The sequence below is a fragment of the Schistocerca cancellata genome, chromosome 3 (genome assembly GCF_023864275.1).
Source record: "Schistocerca cancellata isolate TAMUIC-IGC-003103 chromosome 3, iqSchCanc2.1, whole genome shotgun sequence".
Lineage (NCBI taxonomy): Eukaryota > Metazoa > Arthropoda > Insecta > Orthoptera > Acrididae > Schistocerca > Schistocerca cancellata.
In genome coordinates, this window is record NC_064628.1 from 248,907,260 (window position 1) to 248,932,507 (window position 25,248).

General features: G+C 40.8%; 1 protein-coding gene across 1 annotated transcript in view; it reads left to right on the forward strand.

Annotated features, from left to right (window-relative positions):
* Positions 1 to 25,248, forward strand: part of LOC126174886 (hyaluronan mediated motility receptor-like) — a 130,380-nt gene that overhangs the window by 64,620 nt on the left and 40,512 nt on the right. The window contains exon 3 of the mRNA XM_049921309.1: positions 15,181 to 18,200. Coding sequence (XP_049777266.1) covers positions 15,181 to 18,200 — 3,020 coding nt within the window. The remainder of the gene's footprint in view (positions 1 to 15,180; positions 18,201 to 25,248) is intronic.

The window sequence follows — 25,248 nt, forward strand, 5'->3', positions numbered from 1 at the left end:
CAATGAGTGCGCCATCCAGGAGATCTGGATGAAAAAAAATGCCTTACCCAGTGGCTCACAAATTTTTGGCTAGTTGGAAACACTGCATTTTACCATTTGACACAGTACTGTTCTTCCTACATCTCATTCCATGAAGGACATGGCCATGCCGACATGAGACTTCAAATTCAGCACCACGGTTATAAAATCTCCCAGTGTCACAGTAGCATTCCGGCCTGCTTCTCCTCCTCCAGCTGCGTAACGTGCCACTAAATTTTTGCCACGGACAGCAAAATCCCCTACTACACAACCAGCAGGCTGGAAAGGAAAGGAAAGGAAAGAAGGAATACTTCCGCGAAGACTTTTTACGTATCTCCAGCCAACAAATATCTGAGTCTTCATCTGCCATCCGCAAAGGCTCCAAGAAATCAAACGCAGACAAATGGTCGTCTATTTTGCTGATTTGGAGATCCTATTAAACGGTGTCGCTGCATTATATCCTCACCTGGCCAACATCCTTGTTGACGGTGTGCACCGCCAATCGTTTTTCCGACCTGGAATCCGCAGACTGACCAAGGAAGAAAGCTGGTCCCTCTGCAGGATCCTGCGGCCTGTGCACCCTGCAGCAGAATGTTTTTGAAGGCCGGCACTCAGCAGCCACCGATGTGACCCCCTTCGTTTTCTCCTTTCTCCTCTTTCCTCGTCATGGCTCTCCTCCCATGGTACATGCGTGCCCTTACATCAAACCAGGAGGAATTACGGCTGGTCTTGGAATCGCAGTATCCATTTGTTCTCTGCATCCAGGAAACAGAACTGCATCCTCACTACCACTTTGACTTTTTGCGTTTCTCTCTGGTCCGTTTTGACCTTCCCTCCTGAGGACGGCATTCCCTGTCCTGGGGAAGTCATGCTGCTCATCTGGGATGACGTTCATAGTCATACCATCTTGCTGAACATCCGGCTGCAAGCTGTTGGATTCCGCATTTTCTTTCCTCACTTCACCTTTTCCCTTTGTACCATCTACATCACTCTGTCATTCGTTGTCACCAGGGCAGGCTTTCCCCAGCTTATTGGGCAACTCCCACACCCATTTTTGGTGCCTGATGACTTTAATGCACAACATCCCCTTTGGGGCTCTCAGAGAACCTGTCGGGCAGATGCCCTCTTGGCTGACCTCAGTCAGTTCAACCTCATCTGCCTTAACACTGGAACACCCACATTCTTATCTGACTCCACGCACACCTAGTCCCATTTGGACCTCTTTTTTTCTGCACTGTCCAGCTTGCCCATTCTCTATAGTGATCTATTCTCTCTGAAATGTACTTGAGTGACCATTTCCCTTGTGCTATCAGTTTGCTGACTCCTACCCCACCTACGTGCAAACCCAAATGGCAGCTTTCTAAGGGTGACTGGAGGCTTTACTCCTCGCTGGCGACATTCAGGGAACAGCTTTTCCCCAGTTTTGAAGACCAAGTAGAATACCTTACCAATGTTATGGTTACTGCTGTAGAGTATTCCCTTCCTTGTACTTCATCTCTATTGTGCCTTGTTCTGGTCCCTTAGTGGACTGAGGCATACTGCAAAGCAGTTCGTGTGCAGAGAAGTGCTCTCCATGCTTTTATCAGTCATCCTAAGATTGTGAACTGCATTCGTCATAAACAGTTTTCTGTGCAGTGTTGTTGCATTCTTTAGGATAGCAAAAAAGCTAATTGGATTTCATTTATTAGTTCTTTTAATACTTCCAATCTGTCTTCCATTGTATGGGCAAACCTCGGACAGCTCTCTGTGACCAAGGTCTGTTCCCCAATTTCTGGCCTGACCATAGCAGATGTTGTCATAGTGGGCCCTATTGCTATGTCCAACACCTTGGGTTGCTGTTATGCAGAGATTTCGAGCTCCACAAACTATCACCCTGGTTTCCTCCTTTGGAAATGAGTAGCGGAGGCTCGGGCGATACCCTTTCTTCTCAGAATCGAGAGTGCTACAATGTTCACATTCAGATGTTGTAGAATCTTCCTCTTGTGGGCAAGCACTTTCTCCTGGTGTGAAGCCACTGTCATACCCATAACTAAGCCTGGTGAGGACAAACACCTTCCTTCTAGCTACTGCCCCATTTCTCTCACCAGCTGTGTTTGCAAGGTGATGGAACATAAGACACCCAGCTGGTGTTGTGGCTCGAGTCACATGATCTACTAACCACTGCCCAACATGGATTCAGTGTGAACCATTCTGCAGTTGAGCTTTTCATAACTTTCTCAATCCATGTCACGAATGGTTTTCTGTAGAAATACCAGACTGCGGCCATGCTTTTAGATTTAGAGAAAGCCTGTGATAACTGCTGGAGGACTGGTATCCTCTGTACACTCTACACACGGGGCTTCAGAGGCGGCCTGCCCCATTTTCTTCAGGGATTTTTAAGAGAGTTTAAGGTACATGTAAGTTCTCCTCGTCGCACACCTCTATCCAGGAAAATGTTGTGCCTCAGGTTTCTGTCCTGAGCATCATCCACTTTGCTATCGCCATTAACCCTATCAAGACCTGTCACCCGCATCCAGTTCCCTTTTTGTTCACAATTTTGTGATTTATTGCAGTTTTCCACTCACTTGTCTCCTTGAGTGGCATCTTCAGCAATGTCTCGATAGTCTTTATTTGTGGAGAATCAACAGTGGCTTTCACTTATCCACTGACAAAACTGTTTCTGTGCTCATGCTTGATAGGAAACTTTCTTGGTCCTCTGTACATGGTCTGTCAATGTCCTGTGTATCCTGAGCAGTACTTCCTGGGGAGTGGTTTGGACCACCGTGCTCCATTTTTTACTGGTATGAAGGAGAAAATGCTTGCCCACAAGAGAGAGGTTCTATAAAATCTGAATATGAACATTGTTTGTCCCTGTGGCTGAAGATCGTGAGGAAGCGAGAGCATGATCTAGGTCCCATAGCACCATAAAGTTCCATTCCTCGCACTTCACCTTTACCTTACAAGACTATGGGTGTTTCGTTTGTGCATCTGCACGTCGCTCCATCTTACACAATCTAAATACAATCCACCATTGTGGCATCTGTTTGGCCACTGGCGCCTTGTACACTAGTACAGTTGAGAGTCTGTATGCAGAAGCTGTCAAATACCACTGTCATACTGACTCGACTTTCTCGTCAGCAATTACGCATGCCATTTGTCTGCCATGCCTGGCCACCCATCCTATGAGTCCTTTAACTCCCAGGAGGGGGCGTGTTCCTCTTCTCTGTTACCTCCTGGAATTTGCTTTTGGCTATTGATTTTGGCAGCAGAACTGTACACTATGTGCCACTTTCCCAATGGGCGTAAACCCTTGACCACATTCTCTTTGTGCGGCGGCCCTTGTTCACCTTGAACTTCATTTGCTTCCTAAGGACACTACTCCAGACTCACCGTATCGCCCTAAGCTTCTCAGAACTTCGCGATAGTACCTTTGTGTAAACTGATGTCTCTCGGACTGACTGTTGTTGGGTGTGCCTTCACCATTGGCACCGACAATTTTTGGTATCGGCTTCCAGAACACTGCTCAGTATTTACAGAATCCCTCTTTGCCCTGTATCAGGCCATGCAGAACATCCGGCAACACAGGCTTTTCAATTGTCAACGTCATCCGACTCTCTCAGTGCCCTTTGTAGCCTCTGTGAGCTGTACACCAGCCATCCCTTAGTGCAATGGGTCCAGGAAAGCTTTCACTTGCTCACTCTTGATGGAGCAACTGTGATGTTAGTATGGGTCCCTGGTCACAGTGGTCTGACTGGAAACAAGGCTGCTGATGCTGCTGCAGTCCTAGTACCTCAGTCTGCTACTTCTTCCTTTCCCTCCGATATTCTCTATGTTGATGTCTGTCAGCAGATGTCACCGTGGCATCACCACTGGTCTTCCCTTCATGGGAACAAGCTCCAAGGAAATAAACCTCTCTCAGCAGCTTGGCTGACTTCATCTTGGGCCATTCACCACGAGGTCATTTTAGCTAGATTGCATATTGGGTGCTGTCTTTGTAGCCATCATAATTTGTTAAGTGCTGATCCCCCACCACTTTGTGATCATTGTCATCAACCATTGATGGTTCACCATTTCGTAACAGAATGCAATTTATCTAACCACTTATGTTCTAATTTATGTTCGCTGTCTGAGTTATGAGCCATTTTAGCGAACAACACTTGGGCTGTCGACCACATTTTACTTTTTATCCATCATAGCAATATGGCGAAGGACATTTAATCTTTAGTTCAGACTTTTGTTTTTTTCTGCAGCTTATTTTATGGACGTTTTTCCAAGAGAAATCCCCTGGTTTTAGCTGTCTTTCCTTCCGTCAATTGGGCTTCATGTGTAGTTGCTGTAACTCCTTTTTCGTTTTCGTGTTTTACAGTTCTGACATGGGCTCATATAACCTTAGTTTTTTTTCACACTATAAAAAAATACTAAAGAAGCAGAAACTACCAAATAACAGCCATAAAACAAAGTGTAGTGCTATATATAGGGATGCTGGATGAAACTTGTTTGGCTATCAAGATACACTCCTGGAAATGGAAAAAAGAACAAATTGACACCGGTGTGTCAGACCCACCATACTTGCTCCGGACACTGCGAGAGGGCTGTACAAGCAATGATCACACGCACGGCACAGCGGACACACCAGGAACCGCGGTGTTGGCCGTCGAATGGCGCTAGCTGCGCAGCATTTGTGCACCGCCGCCGTCAGTGTCAGCCAGTTTGCCGTGGCATACGGAGCTCCATCGCAGTCTTTAACACTGGTAGCATGCCGCGACAGTGTGGACGTGAACCGTATGTGCAGTTGACGGACTTTGAGCGAGGGCGTATAGTGGGCATGCAGGAGGCCGGGTGGATGTACCGCCGAATTGCTCAACACGTGGGGCGTGAGGTCTCAACAGTACATCGATGTTGTCGCCAGTGGTCGGCGGAAGGTGCACGTGCCCGTCGACCTGGGACCGGACCGCAGCGACGCACGGATGCATGCCAAGACCATAGGATCCTACGCAGTGCTGTAGGGGACTGCACCGCCACTTCCCAGCAAATTAGGGACACTGTTGCTCCTGGGGTATCGGCGAGGACCATTCGCAACCGTCTCCATGAAGCTGGGCTACGGTCCCGCACACCGTTAGGCCGTCTTCCGCTCACGCCCTAACATCGTGCAGCCCGCCTCCAGTGGTGTCGCGACAGGCATGAATGGAGGGACGAATGGAGACGTGTCATCTTCAGCGATGAGTCGCTTCTGCCTTGGTGCCAATGATGGTCGTATGCGTGTTTGGCGCCGTGCAGGTGAGCGCCACAATCAGGACTGTATACGACCGAGGCACACAGGGCCAACACCCGGCATCATGGTGTGGGGAGCGATCTCCTACACTGGCCGTACACCACTGGTGATCGTCGAGGGGACACTGAATAGTGCACGGTACATCCAAACCGTCATCGAACCCATCGTTCTACCATTCCTAGACCGGCAAGGGAACTTGCTGTTCCAACAGGACAATGCACGTCCGCATGTATCCCGTGCCACCCAACGTGCTCTAGAAGGTGTAAGTCAACTACCCTGGCCAGCAAGATCTCCAGATCTGTCCCCCATTGAGCATGTTTGGGACTGGATGAAGCGTCGTCTCACGCGGTCTGCACGTCCAGCACAAATGCTGGTCCAACTGAGGCACCAGGTGGAAATGGCATGGCAAGCCGTTCCACAGGACTACATCCAGCATCTCTACGATCGTCTCCATGGGAGAATAGCAGCCTGCATTGCTGCGAAAGGTGGATATACACTGTACTAGTGCCAACATTGTGCATGCTCTGTTGCCTGTGTCTATGTGCCTGTGGATCTGTCAGTGTGATCATGTGATGTATCTGACCCCAGGAATGTGTCAATAAAGTTTCCCCTTCCTGGGACAATGAATTCACGGTGTTCTTATTTCAATTTCCAGGAGTGTAGTAATGCCTGATGCTTTCAGTAACTACTGTTGCAGAATGTTGTCATATGATCTTTCGCAAAACCCAAAGTAATTGTGGTTGTACATAAAGGTTGTTAGTGGCACTAAAGTTAGTGTCCAGTCCCTAGCTAATGAAATGGGAACTGAAATTGGGAGTAGAAAAGCTAAATCTGAAATGCTTAACTCCATTCAAATGTTCTTATAAAAAGGATGACACAGGAGAATTGCCCCAATTTAGTCCTTGTTCCACTGAAAAGGTGATTGAAATATATATTAGTGCCAGTAGTGTTGAGAAACAGCTGGATCATTAAAACTGCATAAAGCTCCATGGCCCGATGAAATTCCTCTCAGATTCTGTATCGAATTTATGGCTGAGTTAGTTCCTCTTGTAACTATATTCCATCGCAGGTCTCTTGAACAAAAAACCATGCCCAGTAATTGGAAAAAAGCTTGGTAACACGCATCTACAAGATGGGTGGTAGAAGTAGTCCTCAGAACTAGGATCCAGTATCTTTGACATTGATTTGTTGTAGAACTTAGAACATACTGTCTGTTCAAACATAAGGAGGCATCTTAAACAGAATGACTTCTTCCATACCAACCAGCATTGATTCAGAAAATGTTGATCATGTGAAACTCAACTTGCATTTTTCTCTTGTGACATCCTGAAAGTTTTGATTGGATCAAGGCAGTCAGGTAGATGTAGCACTTCTTGGTTTCTGAAAAGCATTTGACTCAGTACCACACCTATGCTTATTGTCAAAAGTACGATCAGATGAAGTATCGAGTGTAATTTGTGACTGGGCTGAGAACTTTTTGGTAAGAAGGACACAGCATATTATCTTGCATGCAGAGTCATCGTCAGATGTAGAAGTAACTTCAGTTGTGTCCCAGGGAAATGTGTTGGGACACTTGCTGTTCATGCTGTATATTAATGACCCAAATGAAACTTTCACTGTACAACAGTGTGTGCGCTGATATGAAACTTCCTGGAAGATTAAAACTGTGTGCCGGACCGAGACTTGAACTCAGGACCTTTGGCTCTTGCAGGCAAGTGCTCTACAAACCTGAGCTACACAAGCACGACTCACTACCCGTCCTCACAGCTTTACTTCTGCCAGTACCTCATCTCCTACATTCCAAACTTCACAGAAGTTCTTCTGCAGACCTTGTTTATGTGGTAGAGCACTTGCCCACGAAAGGCAAAGTTCTAGTCTTAGTCTCGGTCCAGCACACAATTTTAATCTGCCAGCAAATTTTTATTAATGACCTTGCAGCCAATAATAATAGCCACTTCAGGGTTTTACAGGTGATGCAGTTATCTGTAATGAAATGCTGTCTGAAAGAAGCTGCATAAATATTTAGTAAGATCTTGATAAGATTTCAAAGTGGTGCAAAGATTGCCAACTTGCTTTAAAAGTTCAGAAATGTAAAATTGAGCACTTCACAAAAGGAAAAAATGCATAGTCTCCTGTAATATCAATGAGTCACTGTAGAAATTGACCAGCTCGTGCAAATATCTGGGTTAACACTTTGTAGGGATATGAAATGGAATGATCAAATAGGCTCAGTAATGGGTAAAGCAGGTGATAGTCTTCAAAGGAGATTGCTTACAAACCCCTCATGCGACCAGTTCTAGAATATTGCTCAAGTGTCTGGGGGCCATACGAGATAGGACTAACAGGGAATATTGAATGTATACAGAGAAGAGAAGCATGAATTTTCACTGGTTTGTTTGATTGGTGGGAAAAGTCTCTGAGATACTGAAGGAACTGAACTGGCAGATTCTTGAAGATAGACGTAAACTATCCTGGGGAAGTCTCTTAACAAAGTTTCAAGAACCGACATTAAATTATGTCTCTATGAATATACATAATCTCCTGTGTATCGCTCATATAATGAGCGTGAGGATAAGATTAAGTACTGTATACACACACACACACACACACACACACACACACACACACACACACACACACACACAGGCATTCAATCAATCATTCTTCCTGTGTTACATCTGTGAATGAAATCCTAATAACCGGTACGATGTGATGTACACTCTGACAGGCACTTCTAAGTGGTTTGCAAGATGTAGATGCAGATGATGTCCATCTCACAGGCAGCTTGCAATTGTAAGTGAGACAGCAGTTTATTGGTGCAGCTCTGGAGTTTTTGTTAAAAAGGAGAAATGAAATTTTTGACACTGTGATGGCATTTCAAACAGTTGGTATTCCTGTTTCCAAATGCAGCAATCCCATTGGGAAATAGTATCTTGAGAAATATACTCAGAAGTATGTTCCCAGTGAGGATACTTGGAGAATTTTACTAACTTCAGCCACTGTAGAAAGAAAACGTGCTGCATCAGATGAATAGTAGCTGATGACCTAGAGTATTTTCCTCTGGAAGAAAGCACTGACAGGTAGAACAGGTATCTACTGAATATTTTAGTGAAACCTCCGAATGGAGAAAAACTAATGTTTATGGACTTGATAACTTACTTTCTTCTGAAAACATGCAATGGGCCCATGTTTAGGTTGTGCATGTTTTGCTATGTGACCTGATGGAGTAAAATATGATCGGTTCAGCCAGAGCATATAGATCCAGCTTCTTGCATGTTTCTTGTTTTTTTTCCAATTTAAAGTGCATGTTCTGTAACTGAAATTTCATAACATGCAATTTGCACCCTACTCATAACTTTGAAACATTAAAAGAGAAATATTCCTATGTGAAGAAATTTGTATCTTCCATTTAGAAAATTATGAAAATTACTGTCAGTATACAAAAGTACATTCAGATTTCAGAATTTTTTTCCCCACCTACCCCACCATTACTAGATGGGGTACTTGGTTGAAAGTCGCAATGTTTGTTTGTTATTTTCGGATTCTGTGGAGATCAATAGATGTTTCGTCACATGACTCATCAGCTGTAAGGAAAGCTAAACAGCTATCAGGTACACAAGAATTTCTGGACAGTTCTACTGCTGGAAAGTGCCATCACCACTGAGGAAGACATAAAGCATGAAGGGATGCAGATGGTCTATAGTAATGTTCACGTAGTAAACCGCCGTTGGGTTGCCTTAGATTTCTGCTACAGCTCCCATCCACAGTCAGACAAATGTCCTTCATATCATGCTGATCACACTATAATACTTCCTCCACTGGCCTACAGCCATAGTACAGTGCATGTTTTGAGCAGCCGTTGTGTTGGATGACTGAATATCTGGACAATACCATTGATCTAATGTAATAAGAAATGTGATTTATCTGACTAGGGGACATGCTGCCATTGATCTAACATCCAACCTTGATGATCCCAAGTGCTCTGCAGTCATAATTGAAGATGTTGTTGAATTGACAAGGGAACAAGTAGAGGCTGTGGAGCCTCATGTTCAACAATGTGTTCTGATCATTGTGAGCTCCAAATGCGTGTGTCTGCACAAGTTCTGTCACCAGATCTACCACAGTTTGCTGCTTGGCTTGCTTTACAGAGCTGACAAGCCTCCAACTGCACATATTGTGTGATGAAATGCAGAAATCCAACACCTTGTCATCTACCACGAATTCACTGTTCTTAAACCACCTTCCACAGATGCTCAAGACAGTAGGACATGAACAGCTGATGATCTTTGCATTTTCAGAGAAGCTTGTTCCCAGAAGTCAGGCCATAACAGTCTGGCCTCTGAAATAACAATATTATGGAAAGGACAGATTGCTACTCACCTTACAGAAGAGATGTTGGGTTGCAGACAGGCACAACGGAAAGATTGGTAAACACTTAAGCTCTCAACCAAAAGGCCTTATTTCAAAGTGGAAAACACTTACAGTCCAGCCAGAGACAGTGCTTTTGTGTGCGTGTGGGCTGGTAGTCCAGCCACTTTGAACAGTGTGTGTGTGTGTGTGTGTGTGTGTGTGTGTGTACTTTGGAACAAATTCTTTTGGCCAAAAGTTTAAATTTAAATGTATAGCAGTCTTTCTGTTGTGCCTGTTTTAGCAATATATCCTTTTCGTAATAAGTTGCGTATGTTGTTGGGTGCAATGTGATATTCGATGATAAATAAGAATTTTTGCATTAAGGTTCACATGTTAAATATTTTTGTTTCCTCAATGACTGGTTTTGACAGACTAGCTGTCATCTTTGGGTCTTCTGGAAATAAGTCATATGATTTTTGAAGCCAGAATTGCATGTTGAAACATCTTTGCTTCCTCAGTGACTGTAAAAAGCAGTCTGTCATCTTCAGATCTTCTGGAACCAACAGTAATATTATTTCCAGATGATCTGAAGATATCGGCTAGGCTCTGTCAGAAGTGGTCATTGAGGAAATAAAAATATTTCAACATGCAATTTTGGCTGCAAAAATTCTTATCTTTTCGCAATATTGTTGTCATTCCATCCTAGAGTTTATGATTTTTGATTTTGCCATATGTGAATTGCTTATGCCAGTAGATTTCCATCTTTGCAGACCATGTCACTAGTAGAATGATTCTCTGTATGTTCTCCTCTTACATGCTTTCCTTACCATGCCATGTACCTGCAGTGTCATCAGGCAGCATTCAGTCTCATTGTGGGCAGGAATCATAACGTTTTGGCTCATCAGTGTATCTGTGAGAGATAGATAGTAATGGCATGAGGCCGCACCCTATGGATGCAATTGATGTGAAGACTTAGAAATGTTGAGTTGCCCTGGCACCCAAAAGCCCAAAGGAATTTTGCTTGCTGGCCAGAGTGGCCGAGCAGTTCTAGGCGCTACAGTCTGGACCTGCGTGTTGCTGCGGTCGCAGGTTCGAATCCTGCCTCGGGCATGTATGTGTGTGATGTCCTTAGGTTAGTTAGATTTGAGTAGTTCTAAGTTCTAGGGGACTGATGACCTGAGAAGTTAAGTCCCATAGTGCTCAGAGCCATTTGAACCATTTTTTTGAATTTTTCTTTCACCATTGCTTGCGGAATAGAATTTTGTCTTGCATTGATTTCTTGTACACAGATATGAAAAGTCAGGATTTTTTTGTCTTGGTTTTCTTTTGTGAATGGTTGTGTACACACAGTGTTACGACCTAGGACTACACATATTTTAGATGTTCAGTAAATATTGCGACAGTCGTGAGGGCAGGGCCAATATGTGAAGATATTGCAGGAGAAAGAAGTGGCATATGTATTGTAGTAGTATATGGAAGTCTGGGAAATTGTAGAGGTTAGTATGCCCCGTTAGGATAGGAAATTTGGTGCCCTTCTAGAGTGCTGTTAATAGTTATTGCAGAAGAACAGCAGTAAACTGTCATAAAAATTGACATGGTGAAGATTTGGTGCCTGTGAGCAGTATGATGTAATTGGTGTAATCTGCTTCACTGGTGATCAAATGAAACTTAAAGGCAGTTACAAAGTGGAATATTCCACTCTTTGCTACTTCGTCAAATAATGATACTCAAGGAAAATGGAGGCTGTTATGTGACATAGAATGTTAATAAAATACAGCAGTAACCAGACACAATTTGAATTTTATAACAATTCTGCAACAAATTTTTATTTTTATTTGGATTATTTATTGTTTAGATACAGGTTTTTAATGTTGAGAAAGATGGAGTAATAATTTTCTAAATAGTTGTGCTCTACTTATACTCATTATGAATCTGCTGATTTTCAGTGTGTTCTGAGAGTAGTAGAACATGCTACAATGTATAATACTTAGAAAACAAATGCTGTTATATTCTCCTTCACTAAAACTTCATACTTCAACTGTGTGTAACTGTTTGTTGAAAGGTATTTGTCATCAAGACTTAAAATATTGAACAATCTTGCATTGGTTATTGACTCTGAATCATTTGTTAATAAATTTCTTATACTGTGTTGTTAAATTGTATTGAAATATAAAAAGTTTATTTCTTTCTGTAACTACACACTGCATTTTTCTGACATATTACTTTTGCAAAACTCTCATCACATAATGTTTAAGTCACTATAAATGAAATAATATCAAGAAATTTCAGCAACTTATTTATATGGTTTCCTGAAATTACTTCAGAATCTTTAAATGGTTACTTTGAAAAGGACACAACCAATTTCCTTCTCACGTCATTTTCCAGTATGTGGTTTTGCTACATCCCTAATGATAAAATTGTCGATGAGATGATAACTCTAATCTTTCATCCTGTTAGCTATCTTTTACCACGTTAAGCAAAGGTAAACAAGATGGACACAAGAACCATTGTAGCAGGGTGAGCAAGTCTACAAATATAGAAACAGCTGAATCTCTAGTTTCACACTTTTATGTTACTTGCTCTGATAAAAGGAAATTCAAAGCAAGCAGTTGGTTATTAAAACATTGGCTAGGATCAAAACACCAGTGCACTACCAGCACTAACATATTGGTAACAATTAGGTCAGAAATTGCAGGTGAGCTTCAGTTGTTAGTGAGAAGCAATCTGAAACAAGTGCTTCTTATATTTTAGCCCTTTCCTGGAGGTGTCAAACCACCCAAAATCATTGACAAAATGTTCCACAATCTGATTTAAATCGAATTGAAAACTAATCTCAACAATTTTCATATTGTGGCTTTTCAAGCTTTCCCGGCGGATATGTTGTAAATAGTCTCGGGTTTGCTGCCGGATCACTTTGTGCAAATATTTCCTGAAACTGTCAGACATCTTCAGGTGGTTCAACCTTGCTGGTGGCTAGGTATGAATGACGGTATCTGCACGTTGATGCCCTATTCCTAGAACACGTGTGTGAAGAATGCACAGGTGCAAAAATCACGCATGTGCAATGATTTGCAGATAGATGCCCTCTGCCGAAAATCGCAGAGCGTCTCTCGTCCCTCCTGTGCGTGCATTTGACGCTGTGTATATTGACAGTGCAGCCAGACGTTTCTCAGTAAGAAATCATACTAGACCAATGATGGGTCTGTCATTGAAAAATCTTGATTTTTCACGTCGTGATTTAATAGCAGCCAATGCAGGGTTCCAGGCTGATGTCATTGCAGTGTTCTTGTACTGTCCAGAATGTCTGGCCTGTATATGCTTCCCCACATTGACAAGGAATCTTGTGCCCACCACGTTGGTCTTTTTGCCATATTTCGGTGCCATGTCATCAAGAACCGGAAGAGTCCTCGGAAGATATGGCATTAAGTGGATTTTTTGACCATCTGAAAAACTGAGAAACCTGTTGGGTTTGGTCAAGTATGATCTTGGCCTGAGGAAATGAGGTGTGTACAAGATTCCTTGTCACTGTGGGGCAGCATATATAGGCCAGACATGTCGCACAGTAAAAGAACACAGCAATGACATCAGCGTCATACACGCCTTTGTCAACTGGGAAAGTCAACAATTTCAGAACACAGTCTGAGTACAGGACATCACATGATTTATGAAAAAGCAGAAGTTTTATCCCCGGCATCATCTTTCTGGGATTGCGTTATTAAGGAAGCAATACATATGCATACAGCCGATAATCTCGTCAACAGGGATGCAGGATCTCAACTGACCACAGCCTGGAACCCTGCATTGGCTGCTATTAAATCAAGACTAGTAACGTCTGGCCACACTGTTAGTAAACCCAGCGTACAGTGCACGCATAGGAGAGCCGCTTTGTGATTTCCGGCAGAGGACATTTAAGTATGGCACTATCTATTTGCAAATCATTGCACATTCACGATTTCTGCACCTGTGAATTCTTCTTGCGCATGTTCTAGAAACGAGGCATCAACGTGCAAATACCATCAGTCGTACCTAGCCACCAGCAAGCTTGAACCACCTGAAGATGTTGGACAGTTGCTCCAAGGAAATATTGTGGTATTTGCACAATGTGATCCAGTGGCAAATCCATGAAGAGGATTTTCATATTATATGGAGTCACAGTAAAATGGAATCTAAATGGTAATGCTTTCACCATTTGAATTTTATTTCCTTTATATGATGGAAGCGTTATCATTTAGATAATCTCAATGACATTGTAAAACATCTTGGCTGTGCTGGTCTTGTGGTGATTCTAGAGAAAAGTTTCTTTATAAATAACATCAGCTAATCGCACAACCAATCGGGAAATTTTAAAGATTTCGAAAGTACACCTACCTTATTAATCGAAATGAGCACTTGTCTCAGTTAACATATTTTCTCAACAGCTTGTCTCAGTGAACTCAAATTTTTGTGCAGACTTTGGTTTGTTGTCGCATACAAAACAAACAATGTATGTGGTGTTCAAATACAATTTATAATATAATTATTAATTGCAAATTAATATTTTTTTTACCTTGTGTTCATGGAACTACCCCTTCCGTTGAACTTTATAGTTTCTGTTGAATATTGCTGTCTTTGTGCTTGCTACTTAATTTGTGGATGATTTGAGCATTATAGGATTTCATGGAGCCTTGCATTTGTACACGAAACAAGAGTTTTAAATTGAGAGTTTCAATAAATTTATCATTTATGTTTGGTTAGGTCAGTAAATCCTTAAACTTTTTAGTGCTGGAGATTCATGCTCCAGAGTAATATATGTTCCTCTGGTCTACCTCAATACTGTGATTGGATGCTTTTTCTTCTTCATTTTTTGCCAATGTCTGGGTTGGATGCTTTTTATTTCTTCATTTTTTGCCAATATCTTCATACTCTGTGTGAAATATACTTTATAAGAATGGATTGTATTCATTGAGCAGATTTCTGACTGCACGTCAGAACAAACAATAGTGTTCCCTGCTATAAGTTTGAGCTACTGTCTGTTTTCTCTCTTCCCCAAGAAGCAATGGGGCACTCAGAGTATCGTAATGCCTTGATGAGGGTTCGCTGCACTAAACTTTAAGAAATATGTCTGTTCACAGAATTCTTGCCTAATCTTCCAAATTTGAAGTTATCCATTATGCAAGAAGTGTCACGTATTTCAACACCCAACCTTTGCAATGCAGTCAATTTAAAGCAATGGTCTGTGAGTAGAATTACTGATGGTACAGTTTATTAACATCTTGTGGGAATATTGTTGGTAATTTATCAATAAGACTATGTCAGAAATATTATAATGAGAAATATGATGGAAATCATCTGTCTCACTTGGATCACACCATACAATACTAATACATTAAGACTCTATAGACAGACTCAGCTGATCATCAATGTACATATCACATATTATTTCTGCTTCAAGCTTTCACTGTTACTATATTTTATTCGTATTGTTCAGACCAATATTGAAAGATTTGTGTTTGGACATGAAATAAATCACAGCTGGTATTTTAGTGCAGGCATTTATTCTAAACTGAATTCTTTATTTTCAGCCACAACCACCAAGGAAACTAAGAGAGAATTCCCAGAGATCCAGGTCCCAAACCACTGGATTGCAGCATGCTGGTAAAAAGGACAGTGCAACAGATACAGAAGACATTGACACACAGTCAGATGATGGCTGCTTCAACTGTGATGGCAAAAGGAGATTGCGATTTGATAGCATGGACAGATCATTTACCAGTGAAAAAACTGAGGAATTGTCAAGAGAATTGAAAGAATGTAGAAGTAGGTGTCTGTCATTAGAGGTTGCAATTTCTCAATTGGAAATTGACAAAAAGAATTTAAGCAGTATTCAAAATGAAATAACTGAAGAGTTATCCAAAAATAAATTGTCCCTACAGATAAGTCAAGATAAATGTTGCGTTTTGAATAATGAGCTTGAACTGATGAAAGAAACATTGCAAGCCGAAAAGATAAAATATGAGGAACTCAAGAATTCATATGATAAAGAGTACAGGATGCTGGAAGAATCCCACAGGAGACTTAATGAAACTTTCAATGATCTTAAACAGGGTTCAGAAAAATTGCAACGTGACTGGGAATCTCAAGTGTTGGAAGAGAAAGCTATAAATTCTGACTTATCATCAAAGGTTGCACAAAAACAGCAGATGATACTTATGTTACAGGGTGAACTTTCATCATTGGAAGTTGAGTTTGAGGACTGCAAAGCAGAACGTGATAAAATGGTCAGTGAGCATAACATAGAAAAGGCTGCATTGCTGTGTGAATATAGCAAAAATATTGAAAAGCTTGAAAAACAGATAGAACAGATAGAAAGCAGGCATTCTGTAGAAAAGCTTGCTCTTGAGGAACAGCTTAGGAACTTGGAGACAGATTGCACAGAATATAAGATGGCAAAAACTAGTTTGGAAGCTGTGCTGAGTGCCAAGGAAATGGAAGTCTCAGAGTTGATTGCAGAGTGTGAAATCCAGAAAGCAGAGTATGCTGACATGAAACTGAAACATGATAAAGATTTTAAGATGTTATTAGAGCAGTTTCAGAACTTAGACGATACATTTTCGTATATAAATAGATTTTCTGAGGAATGTGCACTCAAACTAAAAGAAATAAGTTTAAAGTATGAAACATTGATAAAGCACATTTTGCAACTGCATAGCAATAAAGTCAAGGAGCTGGAGAATTATATGGACTTGAAGATAGAAGGTATGAAGAGAGACTCAGAAAAAACAATTTCTGATTTAGAGGAATCAGTTTTGCTGTTAAAAAAAGAAAAAGTTGATACTGAGGACAAGTTAGCCTTGAAAACTGAAGAACTCAATAGAATATCTGCTGCTTTAGCTGTGTTACAGGATGAAATAGGTCAGATTACAGCCACACGAGATGAACTTAGAGTTTCAAATGTTGAGCAGCAGGTAACAATAGCAGAACTGAAAGACAAATTGGATTTTGTAAGTGTGGAGCACAACCTGTGTAAAGAATCGATGGCAACTCTGAAATGCTCCTTAGAAGCATCCGAGGATCAGAATCGTAAATTTGAAGTTGGCAATAGAAATCTTAGAGACAGCTTGCAGGCTCTAGGTGTTCGTCTTTTAGAAAGTGAGAAAGATGTGGAGCAACTGACTGCGACAAGGGACCAGCTTGAAGCAGAAAAAGAAGAATTAATTGCAGAAGTGGCAGGCTACAAGGAGAAACTGATCACACAAGAGGAAGAATTACAAAAGATTGAAAAAGAAAATCTGAGGCAGATAGAACAAATCCGAAATGAGCTGCTTGAGAAAATAGATACTTTAAAATGTAAATCAGTACTGAAAACTCAGAATATGCAGAGTATGAGACATGACGTAGATTCATTTGCTGGTCAACTTTCTATGTTTACAGAAAAATTGCATCAAGTAAATGAATATGTTGTACAATTAGAAACTGCATCACAAGAGCAAGATGCAAACATTCAAGAACTCCAGATACGATTGCAGGCAAGTGAAAAAGAACTCTTACAAACTCAAAGTTCTTTGGAGCTACAGGCAAAGTCCTACGAAGAACGCATATCCGAGCTAGAGGATGCACTGAAGCGGTCAGAAGCAGAGATTGATGTTATTGCTGAGAAATTGGACCACCACAAAGAATGTGCTCAGAAACAGATTGGTCAGCTTATGCAGGAACTTGAAGTAAACAGAGACTTTTCTCAGAAATCAGCACAGCATATAGTTGATTTAACAACATTAAATGCAGATATTCAAGCTTGTGTAGATAATTTGTCAGTGCAAAACATGGATCTTAAAAGAAATGTGGAAGTTAGTGGTAATGAAATAATGGACATAACTCTTCAATTGAACTGTGCCTTACTAAAACAAAGCCAGTGTGAGACTGAACTTAATAAATTAAAACTGGAGAGAGACGAAATCACAGTAAATTTATCAACACTGAAAAAATGCAGTGAAGAACATTTGAAGCAAATATCTAATCTCGAAAATATAAAGATTATCAAAGAAAAGGAAATAGAAGAAGCTGAGAGTAATATAGTCAGACTTCAGTGTGAAGTTGCTTCAAAAGATGAGGCAATTAGAGAGCTGAAATCAGAGTTGGATGAATTTAAAGAAAGATACAGTCCAGAAAAGTTTGAAGCTGCAGAAAAAAAGTTACTTGAAGCAGAAAATACTAAGTCACAGCTGATGTCTCAAATTCAGCAGCTTAAAGATGAAATTTCAGGTTCACTGTCAGAGCTTTCAACAAACAAGTTACTACTCGAAGAAAAATCTCAAGAGCTTGAGAAACTGCAACTGACAATTCAAGATATGCAAAATATTTTGAATGACAAGCAGCATGAAATTGATTGCCTTAGCCAAGAGAAGAATGACCTCCAGCAGTGTAAGATTTTGGCTGACAAAGAGTTGGCAAAAGCAGAACAAGAAATAAAGTTTCTGAAATTGTCAGTTAAGAAACTTGAAGCAGAAACAAAAAATAAGACTGATAAATGTAAACTTGCTGAGCTTGAAAACACTGTGGTGGAATTGAGATTGAAGTTGACGACTGCAGAGGACCAATTTAACAGGTATTTTTGAGACTTGTTCTTGTTTTTCCTTCACTGCAGACATTAAAGTTGTTTTTCTCTGTGCAAAACAATTCTTACTCCTCATACGTGGACTACTGAATTGCAGAGGAAAGAAAGGGGAGTATGTAAGCAAAATTTGGTACTCTTGCCAAATAAGGTTGCTGACAGGATCTAGGTTGGCAGTTATTTTTGCAGTATAAAACATTTCAGATAAGGAGTCAAGACTGCTACTTAAGGAAGTGCTTGATTACATATATTTGTGGCAGTTATGATTTCACTTATAGCAAAATGTAGTGGCAAAACCAAGCACCATGAAAATCGATACTGCATTAAACAGACCTGTTGCCTCCCCATCAACACCTACTCCTACAACTCACTTGGCCAGTCATTTCTCTTTCAGGGGGCAGGGTGAGGTATAGTCTCCCATAGAACCAGGCCTAGTAAAGCACTGTTGTGTTCAAAGCCTCCTTTGAGGTACGGAAATTTCATTTCTACTCAATGCAGGCACAGCTGTGTACATATTGCGACACTTGACTGGCTTTTTTTACTGCCCTAATGTACGGTTACTGTTGCTATATTAGACCGTCCAAATTTTTACATTTTAGGTTTACTGTTATGTTTTTAAAAAAGCCAGCAACACTTTGTGGTTTCTTCATATTTGGTTGCAATCACTGACAGTGTTGCACTAACAGTCACACCCTTCATTGTTGGTTCTTCCCATGTGCCCTCATTACCAATGCAACTCTATCTCAGCCATGTTGCCAGCTAATGGGTGGTTATAATTAAAGTGCAGCTATCCACATAGCTCCATTAAGGGCTGTAATTATTATATGCCAGTGGAACATGGTAGATATTCTAATGTGTTAATGCTGAACTGATTTAGGCTGGAAAAAAATTGGCTCCAATTTTATCCACCAGGTGCAAATTGGTGATGTTAATGCAAGAAAGATGTATGGAAATGTTTCCATATGTAATGGATTAGGAACAGGATGTGGGCAGGATAGGTCAAACAAATGACAAAGGCATAATGTTGATTTTTTTAAATATTATTATTAACTGCCACTTACCCAGTTTGTTCAGTATGAGCACCAGAGAGGTCAATGAGATGCTCTATTCTTAAAACAACATAATCAACAGTCCAACAATGTAGCAAAAGACAGATCGCTACTTATTGTACAGAAGACTTGTTAAGTTGCAGACAGTCACAATTAAGACAATTACATAAAAATTTTGGCCACAGCCTTCATCAGCAAAAGAGAAACACACACCATTCATACATATAAGCAAACGCGTCTCATGCCACAACTGCCAACTCCAGCATGTCGGGCCAGGATGCATGGTGTGTTTCTCTTTTGCTGATGAAGGCTGTGGCTGGAAGTTTTGTATAAGTTACTTTTAATTGTGTCTGTCTGCAACTTAACATGTCTTCTTTGCAGTAAGTAGCAATCTGTCATTTCCTGCATTGTTAATATTCCTACATGGAGTTTCCATTGTTTGTAATCAACAGTTGCTCGCAACAGTTCTGGTAGAATCTGAGCAATGTGTTCCTGTATACTTTCCTTCAGATCAGGTAGAGATTGAATGTTCCCTGGTAAATGCATTCTTTTTTACTTACCTGGAGTGAAAGGTCACGAAAATGCAGATCAGGTGACCTTGCAACCATGCAACCGGATAACCTCACATTTGTGGAAGGTTATATTAAGCAGATTTTTCACTGTTCAATTGACAAGAGGTGTTGCCCTATCTTTCATGAAAATGGTGGCTTCCACACAGTTCCACTTTTCCAAAGCAGTAATCATATTCTGTACAGTAAGGTCTTGATAATGTGCAGATGTCACGGTACACCTGACAGGCGCTCTGGGTGTATTATCTCAAGGAAGAATGGACCAAGAATAAAGGTGCTTATGAATCCACACTACAGTCACATACTGCAAGTGCAGTGGCTCTTTGTGCACAACAAGCAGTTTAACAGTACCACAAATTTGGCACTTCTGTGTACTTATTGCAGCCTGTTGTGTAAAATGTGCTTCGTCAGTCCATAAAATGTTGCTTGGCCGCATGTAATTAACGTCAGCCTGTACCAGAAAGCAAACAGGAAGTTCAGAATGTTGCTGCAGCTCATGGGATTTCAGTTGCTGCACTGTCTGGATCTTGTACAGGTACCAGTGTAAGATAGATCATAAACCTGTCTGTACTATTGACCATAGGATGGACAATTCTCGTGACACAGTGCAATCACTAGTACTCCTCAGGTCACATGCTGCACAGTCAGTTACAGAAACACAACCTCGTCAATAACTTCCACCAGGATAGGGTGCCTTCCTCTTCTAGGTGCCTCATGAAGCTCACCTGGGTATTCAAATTTCATTACCACGTTCTTTAAACTATTTCAGAAGTTGGAAATACCGCTTCAGCTGTAAATTTCTGTTATAAATTTCTTTTTATAAAAGAAATTTACAACTGAAGCAGTATTTTCAACCTCTGATATAATGCTCAGTTGCGTATGTTCTTCCAACAGGATTGTTTGTTTAAACTATTTATTAACATTAGTCAGCAATACTCTATCAGTGCATTACTGTAATTGCTGCCATTCACTTAACAGTATCACTAACAGTGCACAGTCTCTCTTCTCAATAGCTATATTTTTAACTCATTTATGGTGTGTAAAATGATGGCATGGACTTCGTACTGTCATACAAACTGTGTACAGTGCCAGACTTGCACCTGGTGACCAAAATTGGGACTAACTTTTTTCCCAGCGTAAATCAGTTGCACATTAATGCTTTGGCATATATACCAAGTTTTGCTGCCATACAATAATTACAGCCCACAATGGGCCTCTGTGAGTTGCTACATTTTAATTGTAACCATCCAGTACAAGCAGAAATTGAGCAGTTGTCATTCAGTAAAAGCCAAATGATACATTCTTTCTTTTATTAGAGTAACAAACCACTTGCTTACCTGTTTTGTGCACAGCTCTGACTGCTTCCTGGGGAGCCCTTGTTCTCAAGACCACTTGACTAGCCACTGACAAGGATGCAAAATACACCTTTTCCCCCCTTCTTTTCTCCTCTAAACAGATTACGAAGTATTTGCTATGTTCATAACAGCTAAATTTAGTGTTCGCTTAAGTCCAGTAACAATAGGCATATAGCTTCTCACACAGTTGCCTTACCTCTAGAGTAAAGTGCTCATCACAGAGTATTTGTACTTGAATTTCGACCAACACCGAAAAGTGAACTGACATTGCAGAGAATGTCGGACCAACACAACACAACACAACACAACCCAAATACATCACAGAAAATATAAATGTTACTAATGACTAATGCAAGTGCCCAGGACAAAATGTTCAAAGAACATGGAATTAAAGCTTTTACTGTTGTTTTAAGATGTGGGCACAGTTAATATATTGAACTTGAAGATATGTCAGTGATTAAATTACTTGGAAAGTAAACTGGACACTGTCTCAACTGACAGCTTAATTCATATACTCACACTATCTCTGAAAGACGATGTAGCTATTGATGAGTTATGCCTGGTTTTCATCACAGTTATGATTGAAACAAGTTAAACCACTTACCTTACTAATGGAAGTTGGCTTCTGGTTCCTGATATCTTTAGTTAAATCGTCACTCTGAAGGCTTTCCCGGCATAATAAATGATAATATTCTTCTCGGGTATGCAGCCGGATCATAACGTCTTCATGACACAATATTTCCGCGGTCCAACTGGCCGCCATCTTCAGTTGAGAGTGCTGGTGCACGATCTCGCTGGAACTGACTTGCTAGCGCAAGCTGCGGCCCCTATATAGGCCGCAGAAGACCCACAACGCGTGCGCGAGAAGGTGCCGTAACTGCCCTCTAGCGCGGTAAACATACCGCGCCGCCAGTGGTGGAAATAGGCGAAATCGAGATATCGCTGTCAAAAATTAAAAAAAAAAATTTTATTCCGACGATCGAAACACAGACCGTTGTTTTTTAATGTCAGATAACACCGGGTCCCAAGTCTTACTTAAAAGATAGCCCTTGTCTCTATTAATAAGATTGTCAGATAAACGAATCTCTATGGATTCTTTTGAAACACAGTCCCAATAGCGAGATGCAGGGGCAACCATTTGTGTCTTTGTCATAGAGCATTCTGTGTCCCTTGGTGAGACAGTGCTCCGCCACTGCAGATTTCTCAGCTTGAAGCAGCCGTGTGTGCCGCTGATGCTCAACACATCGGTCCTGAATGGTGTGGATTGTCTGCCCAATATAAGCCTTCCCACAGTGGCAAGGGATCTTGTACACACCGGGCTTCCTCAAACCCAAGTCATCCTTTACAGAGCCAAGGAGCGCTCTAATCTTGGCTGGCGGACGAAAAATACTTTTGATATGGTATCTTTCCAGAATTCTTCCTATCTTCAAGGAAATGCTCCCAGCAAAAGGCAGAAAAGCCACCGATTTGCAGGTACCTTCTGGTGGTTCAGGCGAAGGTCCAAACTGGAAAGCACGACGGATCTGTTTATCTGTATAGCCATTCTGCTTGAACGCAACCTTAAGATGGTCAAATTCTTGTGTCAAGCTTTCTCCATCTGAAATGACATAAGCTAGAGGACAGTTACGGCACCTTCTCGTGCACGCGTTGTAGGTCTTCTGCGGCCTATATAGGGGCCGCAGCTTGCGCCAGCAAGTCAGTTCCGGCGAGATCGTGCACCAGCACTCTCACCTGAAGATGGCGGCCAGTTGGACCGCGGAAATATTGTCTCATGAAAACGTTTTGATCCGGCTGCATACCCGAGAAGAATATTATAAATCGTCACTCGTTAGACAATTGACAGTGATTTGGGTTTGGAGCATTTTGCAACACTCCAGTGTAGTTCACAAAAAGGGCAAACAAGTTTGTCATGTCATTATTTACACTTAATTTTAATTAGGGTAAAATCTTCTTTGAGTGTCATGTAAGATTGTATTTCTGTTTGTGAACGTGTTTACGTATTTTGAAAGGAAAGAATGTGGAAACTTCTTGTTTCTCAAATAATACTGGTAAGTTGGAATTTCAAACCATATGTACAAACATTGTTTTAGGGGTTATGAATATCATTTTTCACCAGTTATACTAATAAGCAACTATGACATGCAAAATAGCCAGAGTTGTCTTGGAACAAAATAAATTTACCACATAATAACAGTAAATGTTTGCCTAACAAATTTGTTTCCCGTGGCTTAAGTAGTTTCAGGAAAGTAGACAGAAGAGCAATATTTTTAGCATGAGACAGTGTTCTCTGCCATTCAGCACTGACTTTATTTTGAGCTATTGCTGACATGTTCTGTAAATTTCACAGTATTTCAGTTTTGTTGCTTGTTTAGAAGGAAATTTTTGTATGGATGTGCAAGGCCAGTTGCTAACGTTGAAGTTGTAATAGATGCAGTCTGTTGTAACCAGTCAGTTTGCATGTCACCTTTAGGTAGTGCAAGTGGTAATCACGTTTTAACTACTGTGAAGTTAGTGCTGAAAACTGAGATGGCCAAGTGTTCTATGGTGGGGGGACACATGTTGAACTATGCTATCAAAGGAACCTTCAGAGAAAGGAAATACCAAGGAACAAACACTGAAGTTAAGTAAATGTGCAGCAACTGTTAAGAGAGTATAGGTGGTGCAGTGGGACTCCACAAAAAGATTAAAGTCCTATGAGAGGCGTAGTGCTACCAGGCCTAATTGCAGGGAGGAAAGCTGTAGAAATCCAAAGTTCTGCATTGGAGATAGTCACTGGTTTGACATTCGCATGACTTGTCCCGAGTCTACACTCCGTTCAAAAAATGTAGGGATTTATAGGCAAGGAATCTCTTCAGCTTCACATGTGGTAGGGACAGTCTGCCAATCCTGTGTGTCAGATTTCATTGAGCATCACAGAACTGTTTGAAGTGCGCCCACCTCCCTTTGTGTATGGTCGCAAGTGAAGGTTCCTTGCATTTACTGGTGTACATAATAATAATAATAATAATAATAATAATAATAAAATAAAAATATTAACTTCAGTCATTACACAGAAATTGACACATACAACACAGAACAAAATTATAAATGAAGAACAAAAAGGCTGCTGCAAAGGAGCACGAGGATGTAAAGAGCAACTGATAATAGATACAGAGGTGACATATCAAGCTAAAACTAAACAAAGGTCACTACACTATGCATACATTGATTACCAAAAAGCTTTTGATAGTGTACCCCACTCATGGTTACTGCAGATATTGGAAATATACAAAGTAGATCCTAAATTGATACAGTTCCTAAACATAGTTATGAAAAACTGGAAAACCACACTTAATATCCAAACTAACTCTAATAATATCACATCACAGCCAATACAGATTAAGCGTGGAATATACCAAGGAGACTCATTAAGTCCTTTCTGGTTCTGCCTTGCTCTGAACCCACTATCCAACATGCTAAATAATACAAATTATGGATATAATATTACTGGAACATACCAACACAAAATCACACATTTGCTATACATGGATGATCTAAAACTACTGGCAGCAACCAATCAACAACTCAGCCAATTACTAAAGATAACAGAAGTATTCAGCAATGATATAAATATGGCTTTTGGAACAGACAAATGTAAGAAAAATAGCATAGTCAAGGGAAAACACACTAAACAAGATGATTACATATTGAATAACCACAGTGACTCCATAGAAGCAATGGAAAAAACAGATGCCTATAAATATCTAGGATACAGACAAAAAATAGGAATAGATAATACAAATATTAAAGAAGAACTAAAAGAAAAATATAGACAAAGACTAACAAAAATACTGAAAACAGAATTGACAGCAAGAAACAAGACAAAAGCTATAAATACTTATGCTATACCAATATTGACCTACTCATTTGTAGTAGTGAAATGGAGTAACACAGACCTAGAAGCACTCAATACACTTACACGTTCACAATGCCACAAATATAGAATACATCACATACATTCAGCAACTGAAAGATTCACATTAAGCAGAAAGGAAGGAGGAAGGGGATTTATCAACATAAAAAAACCTAC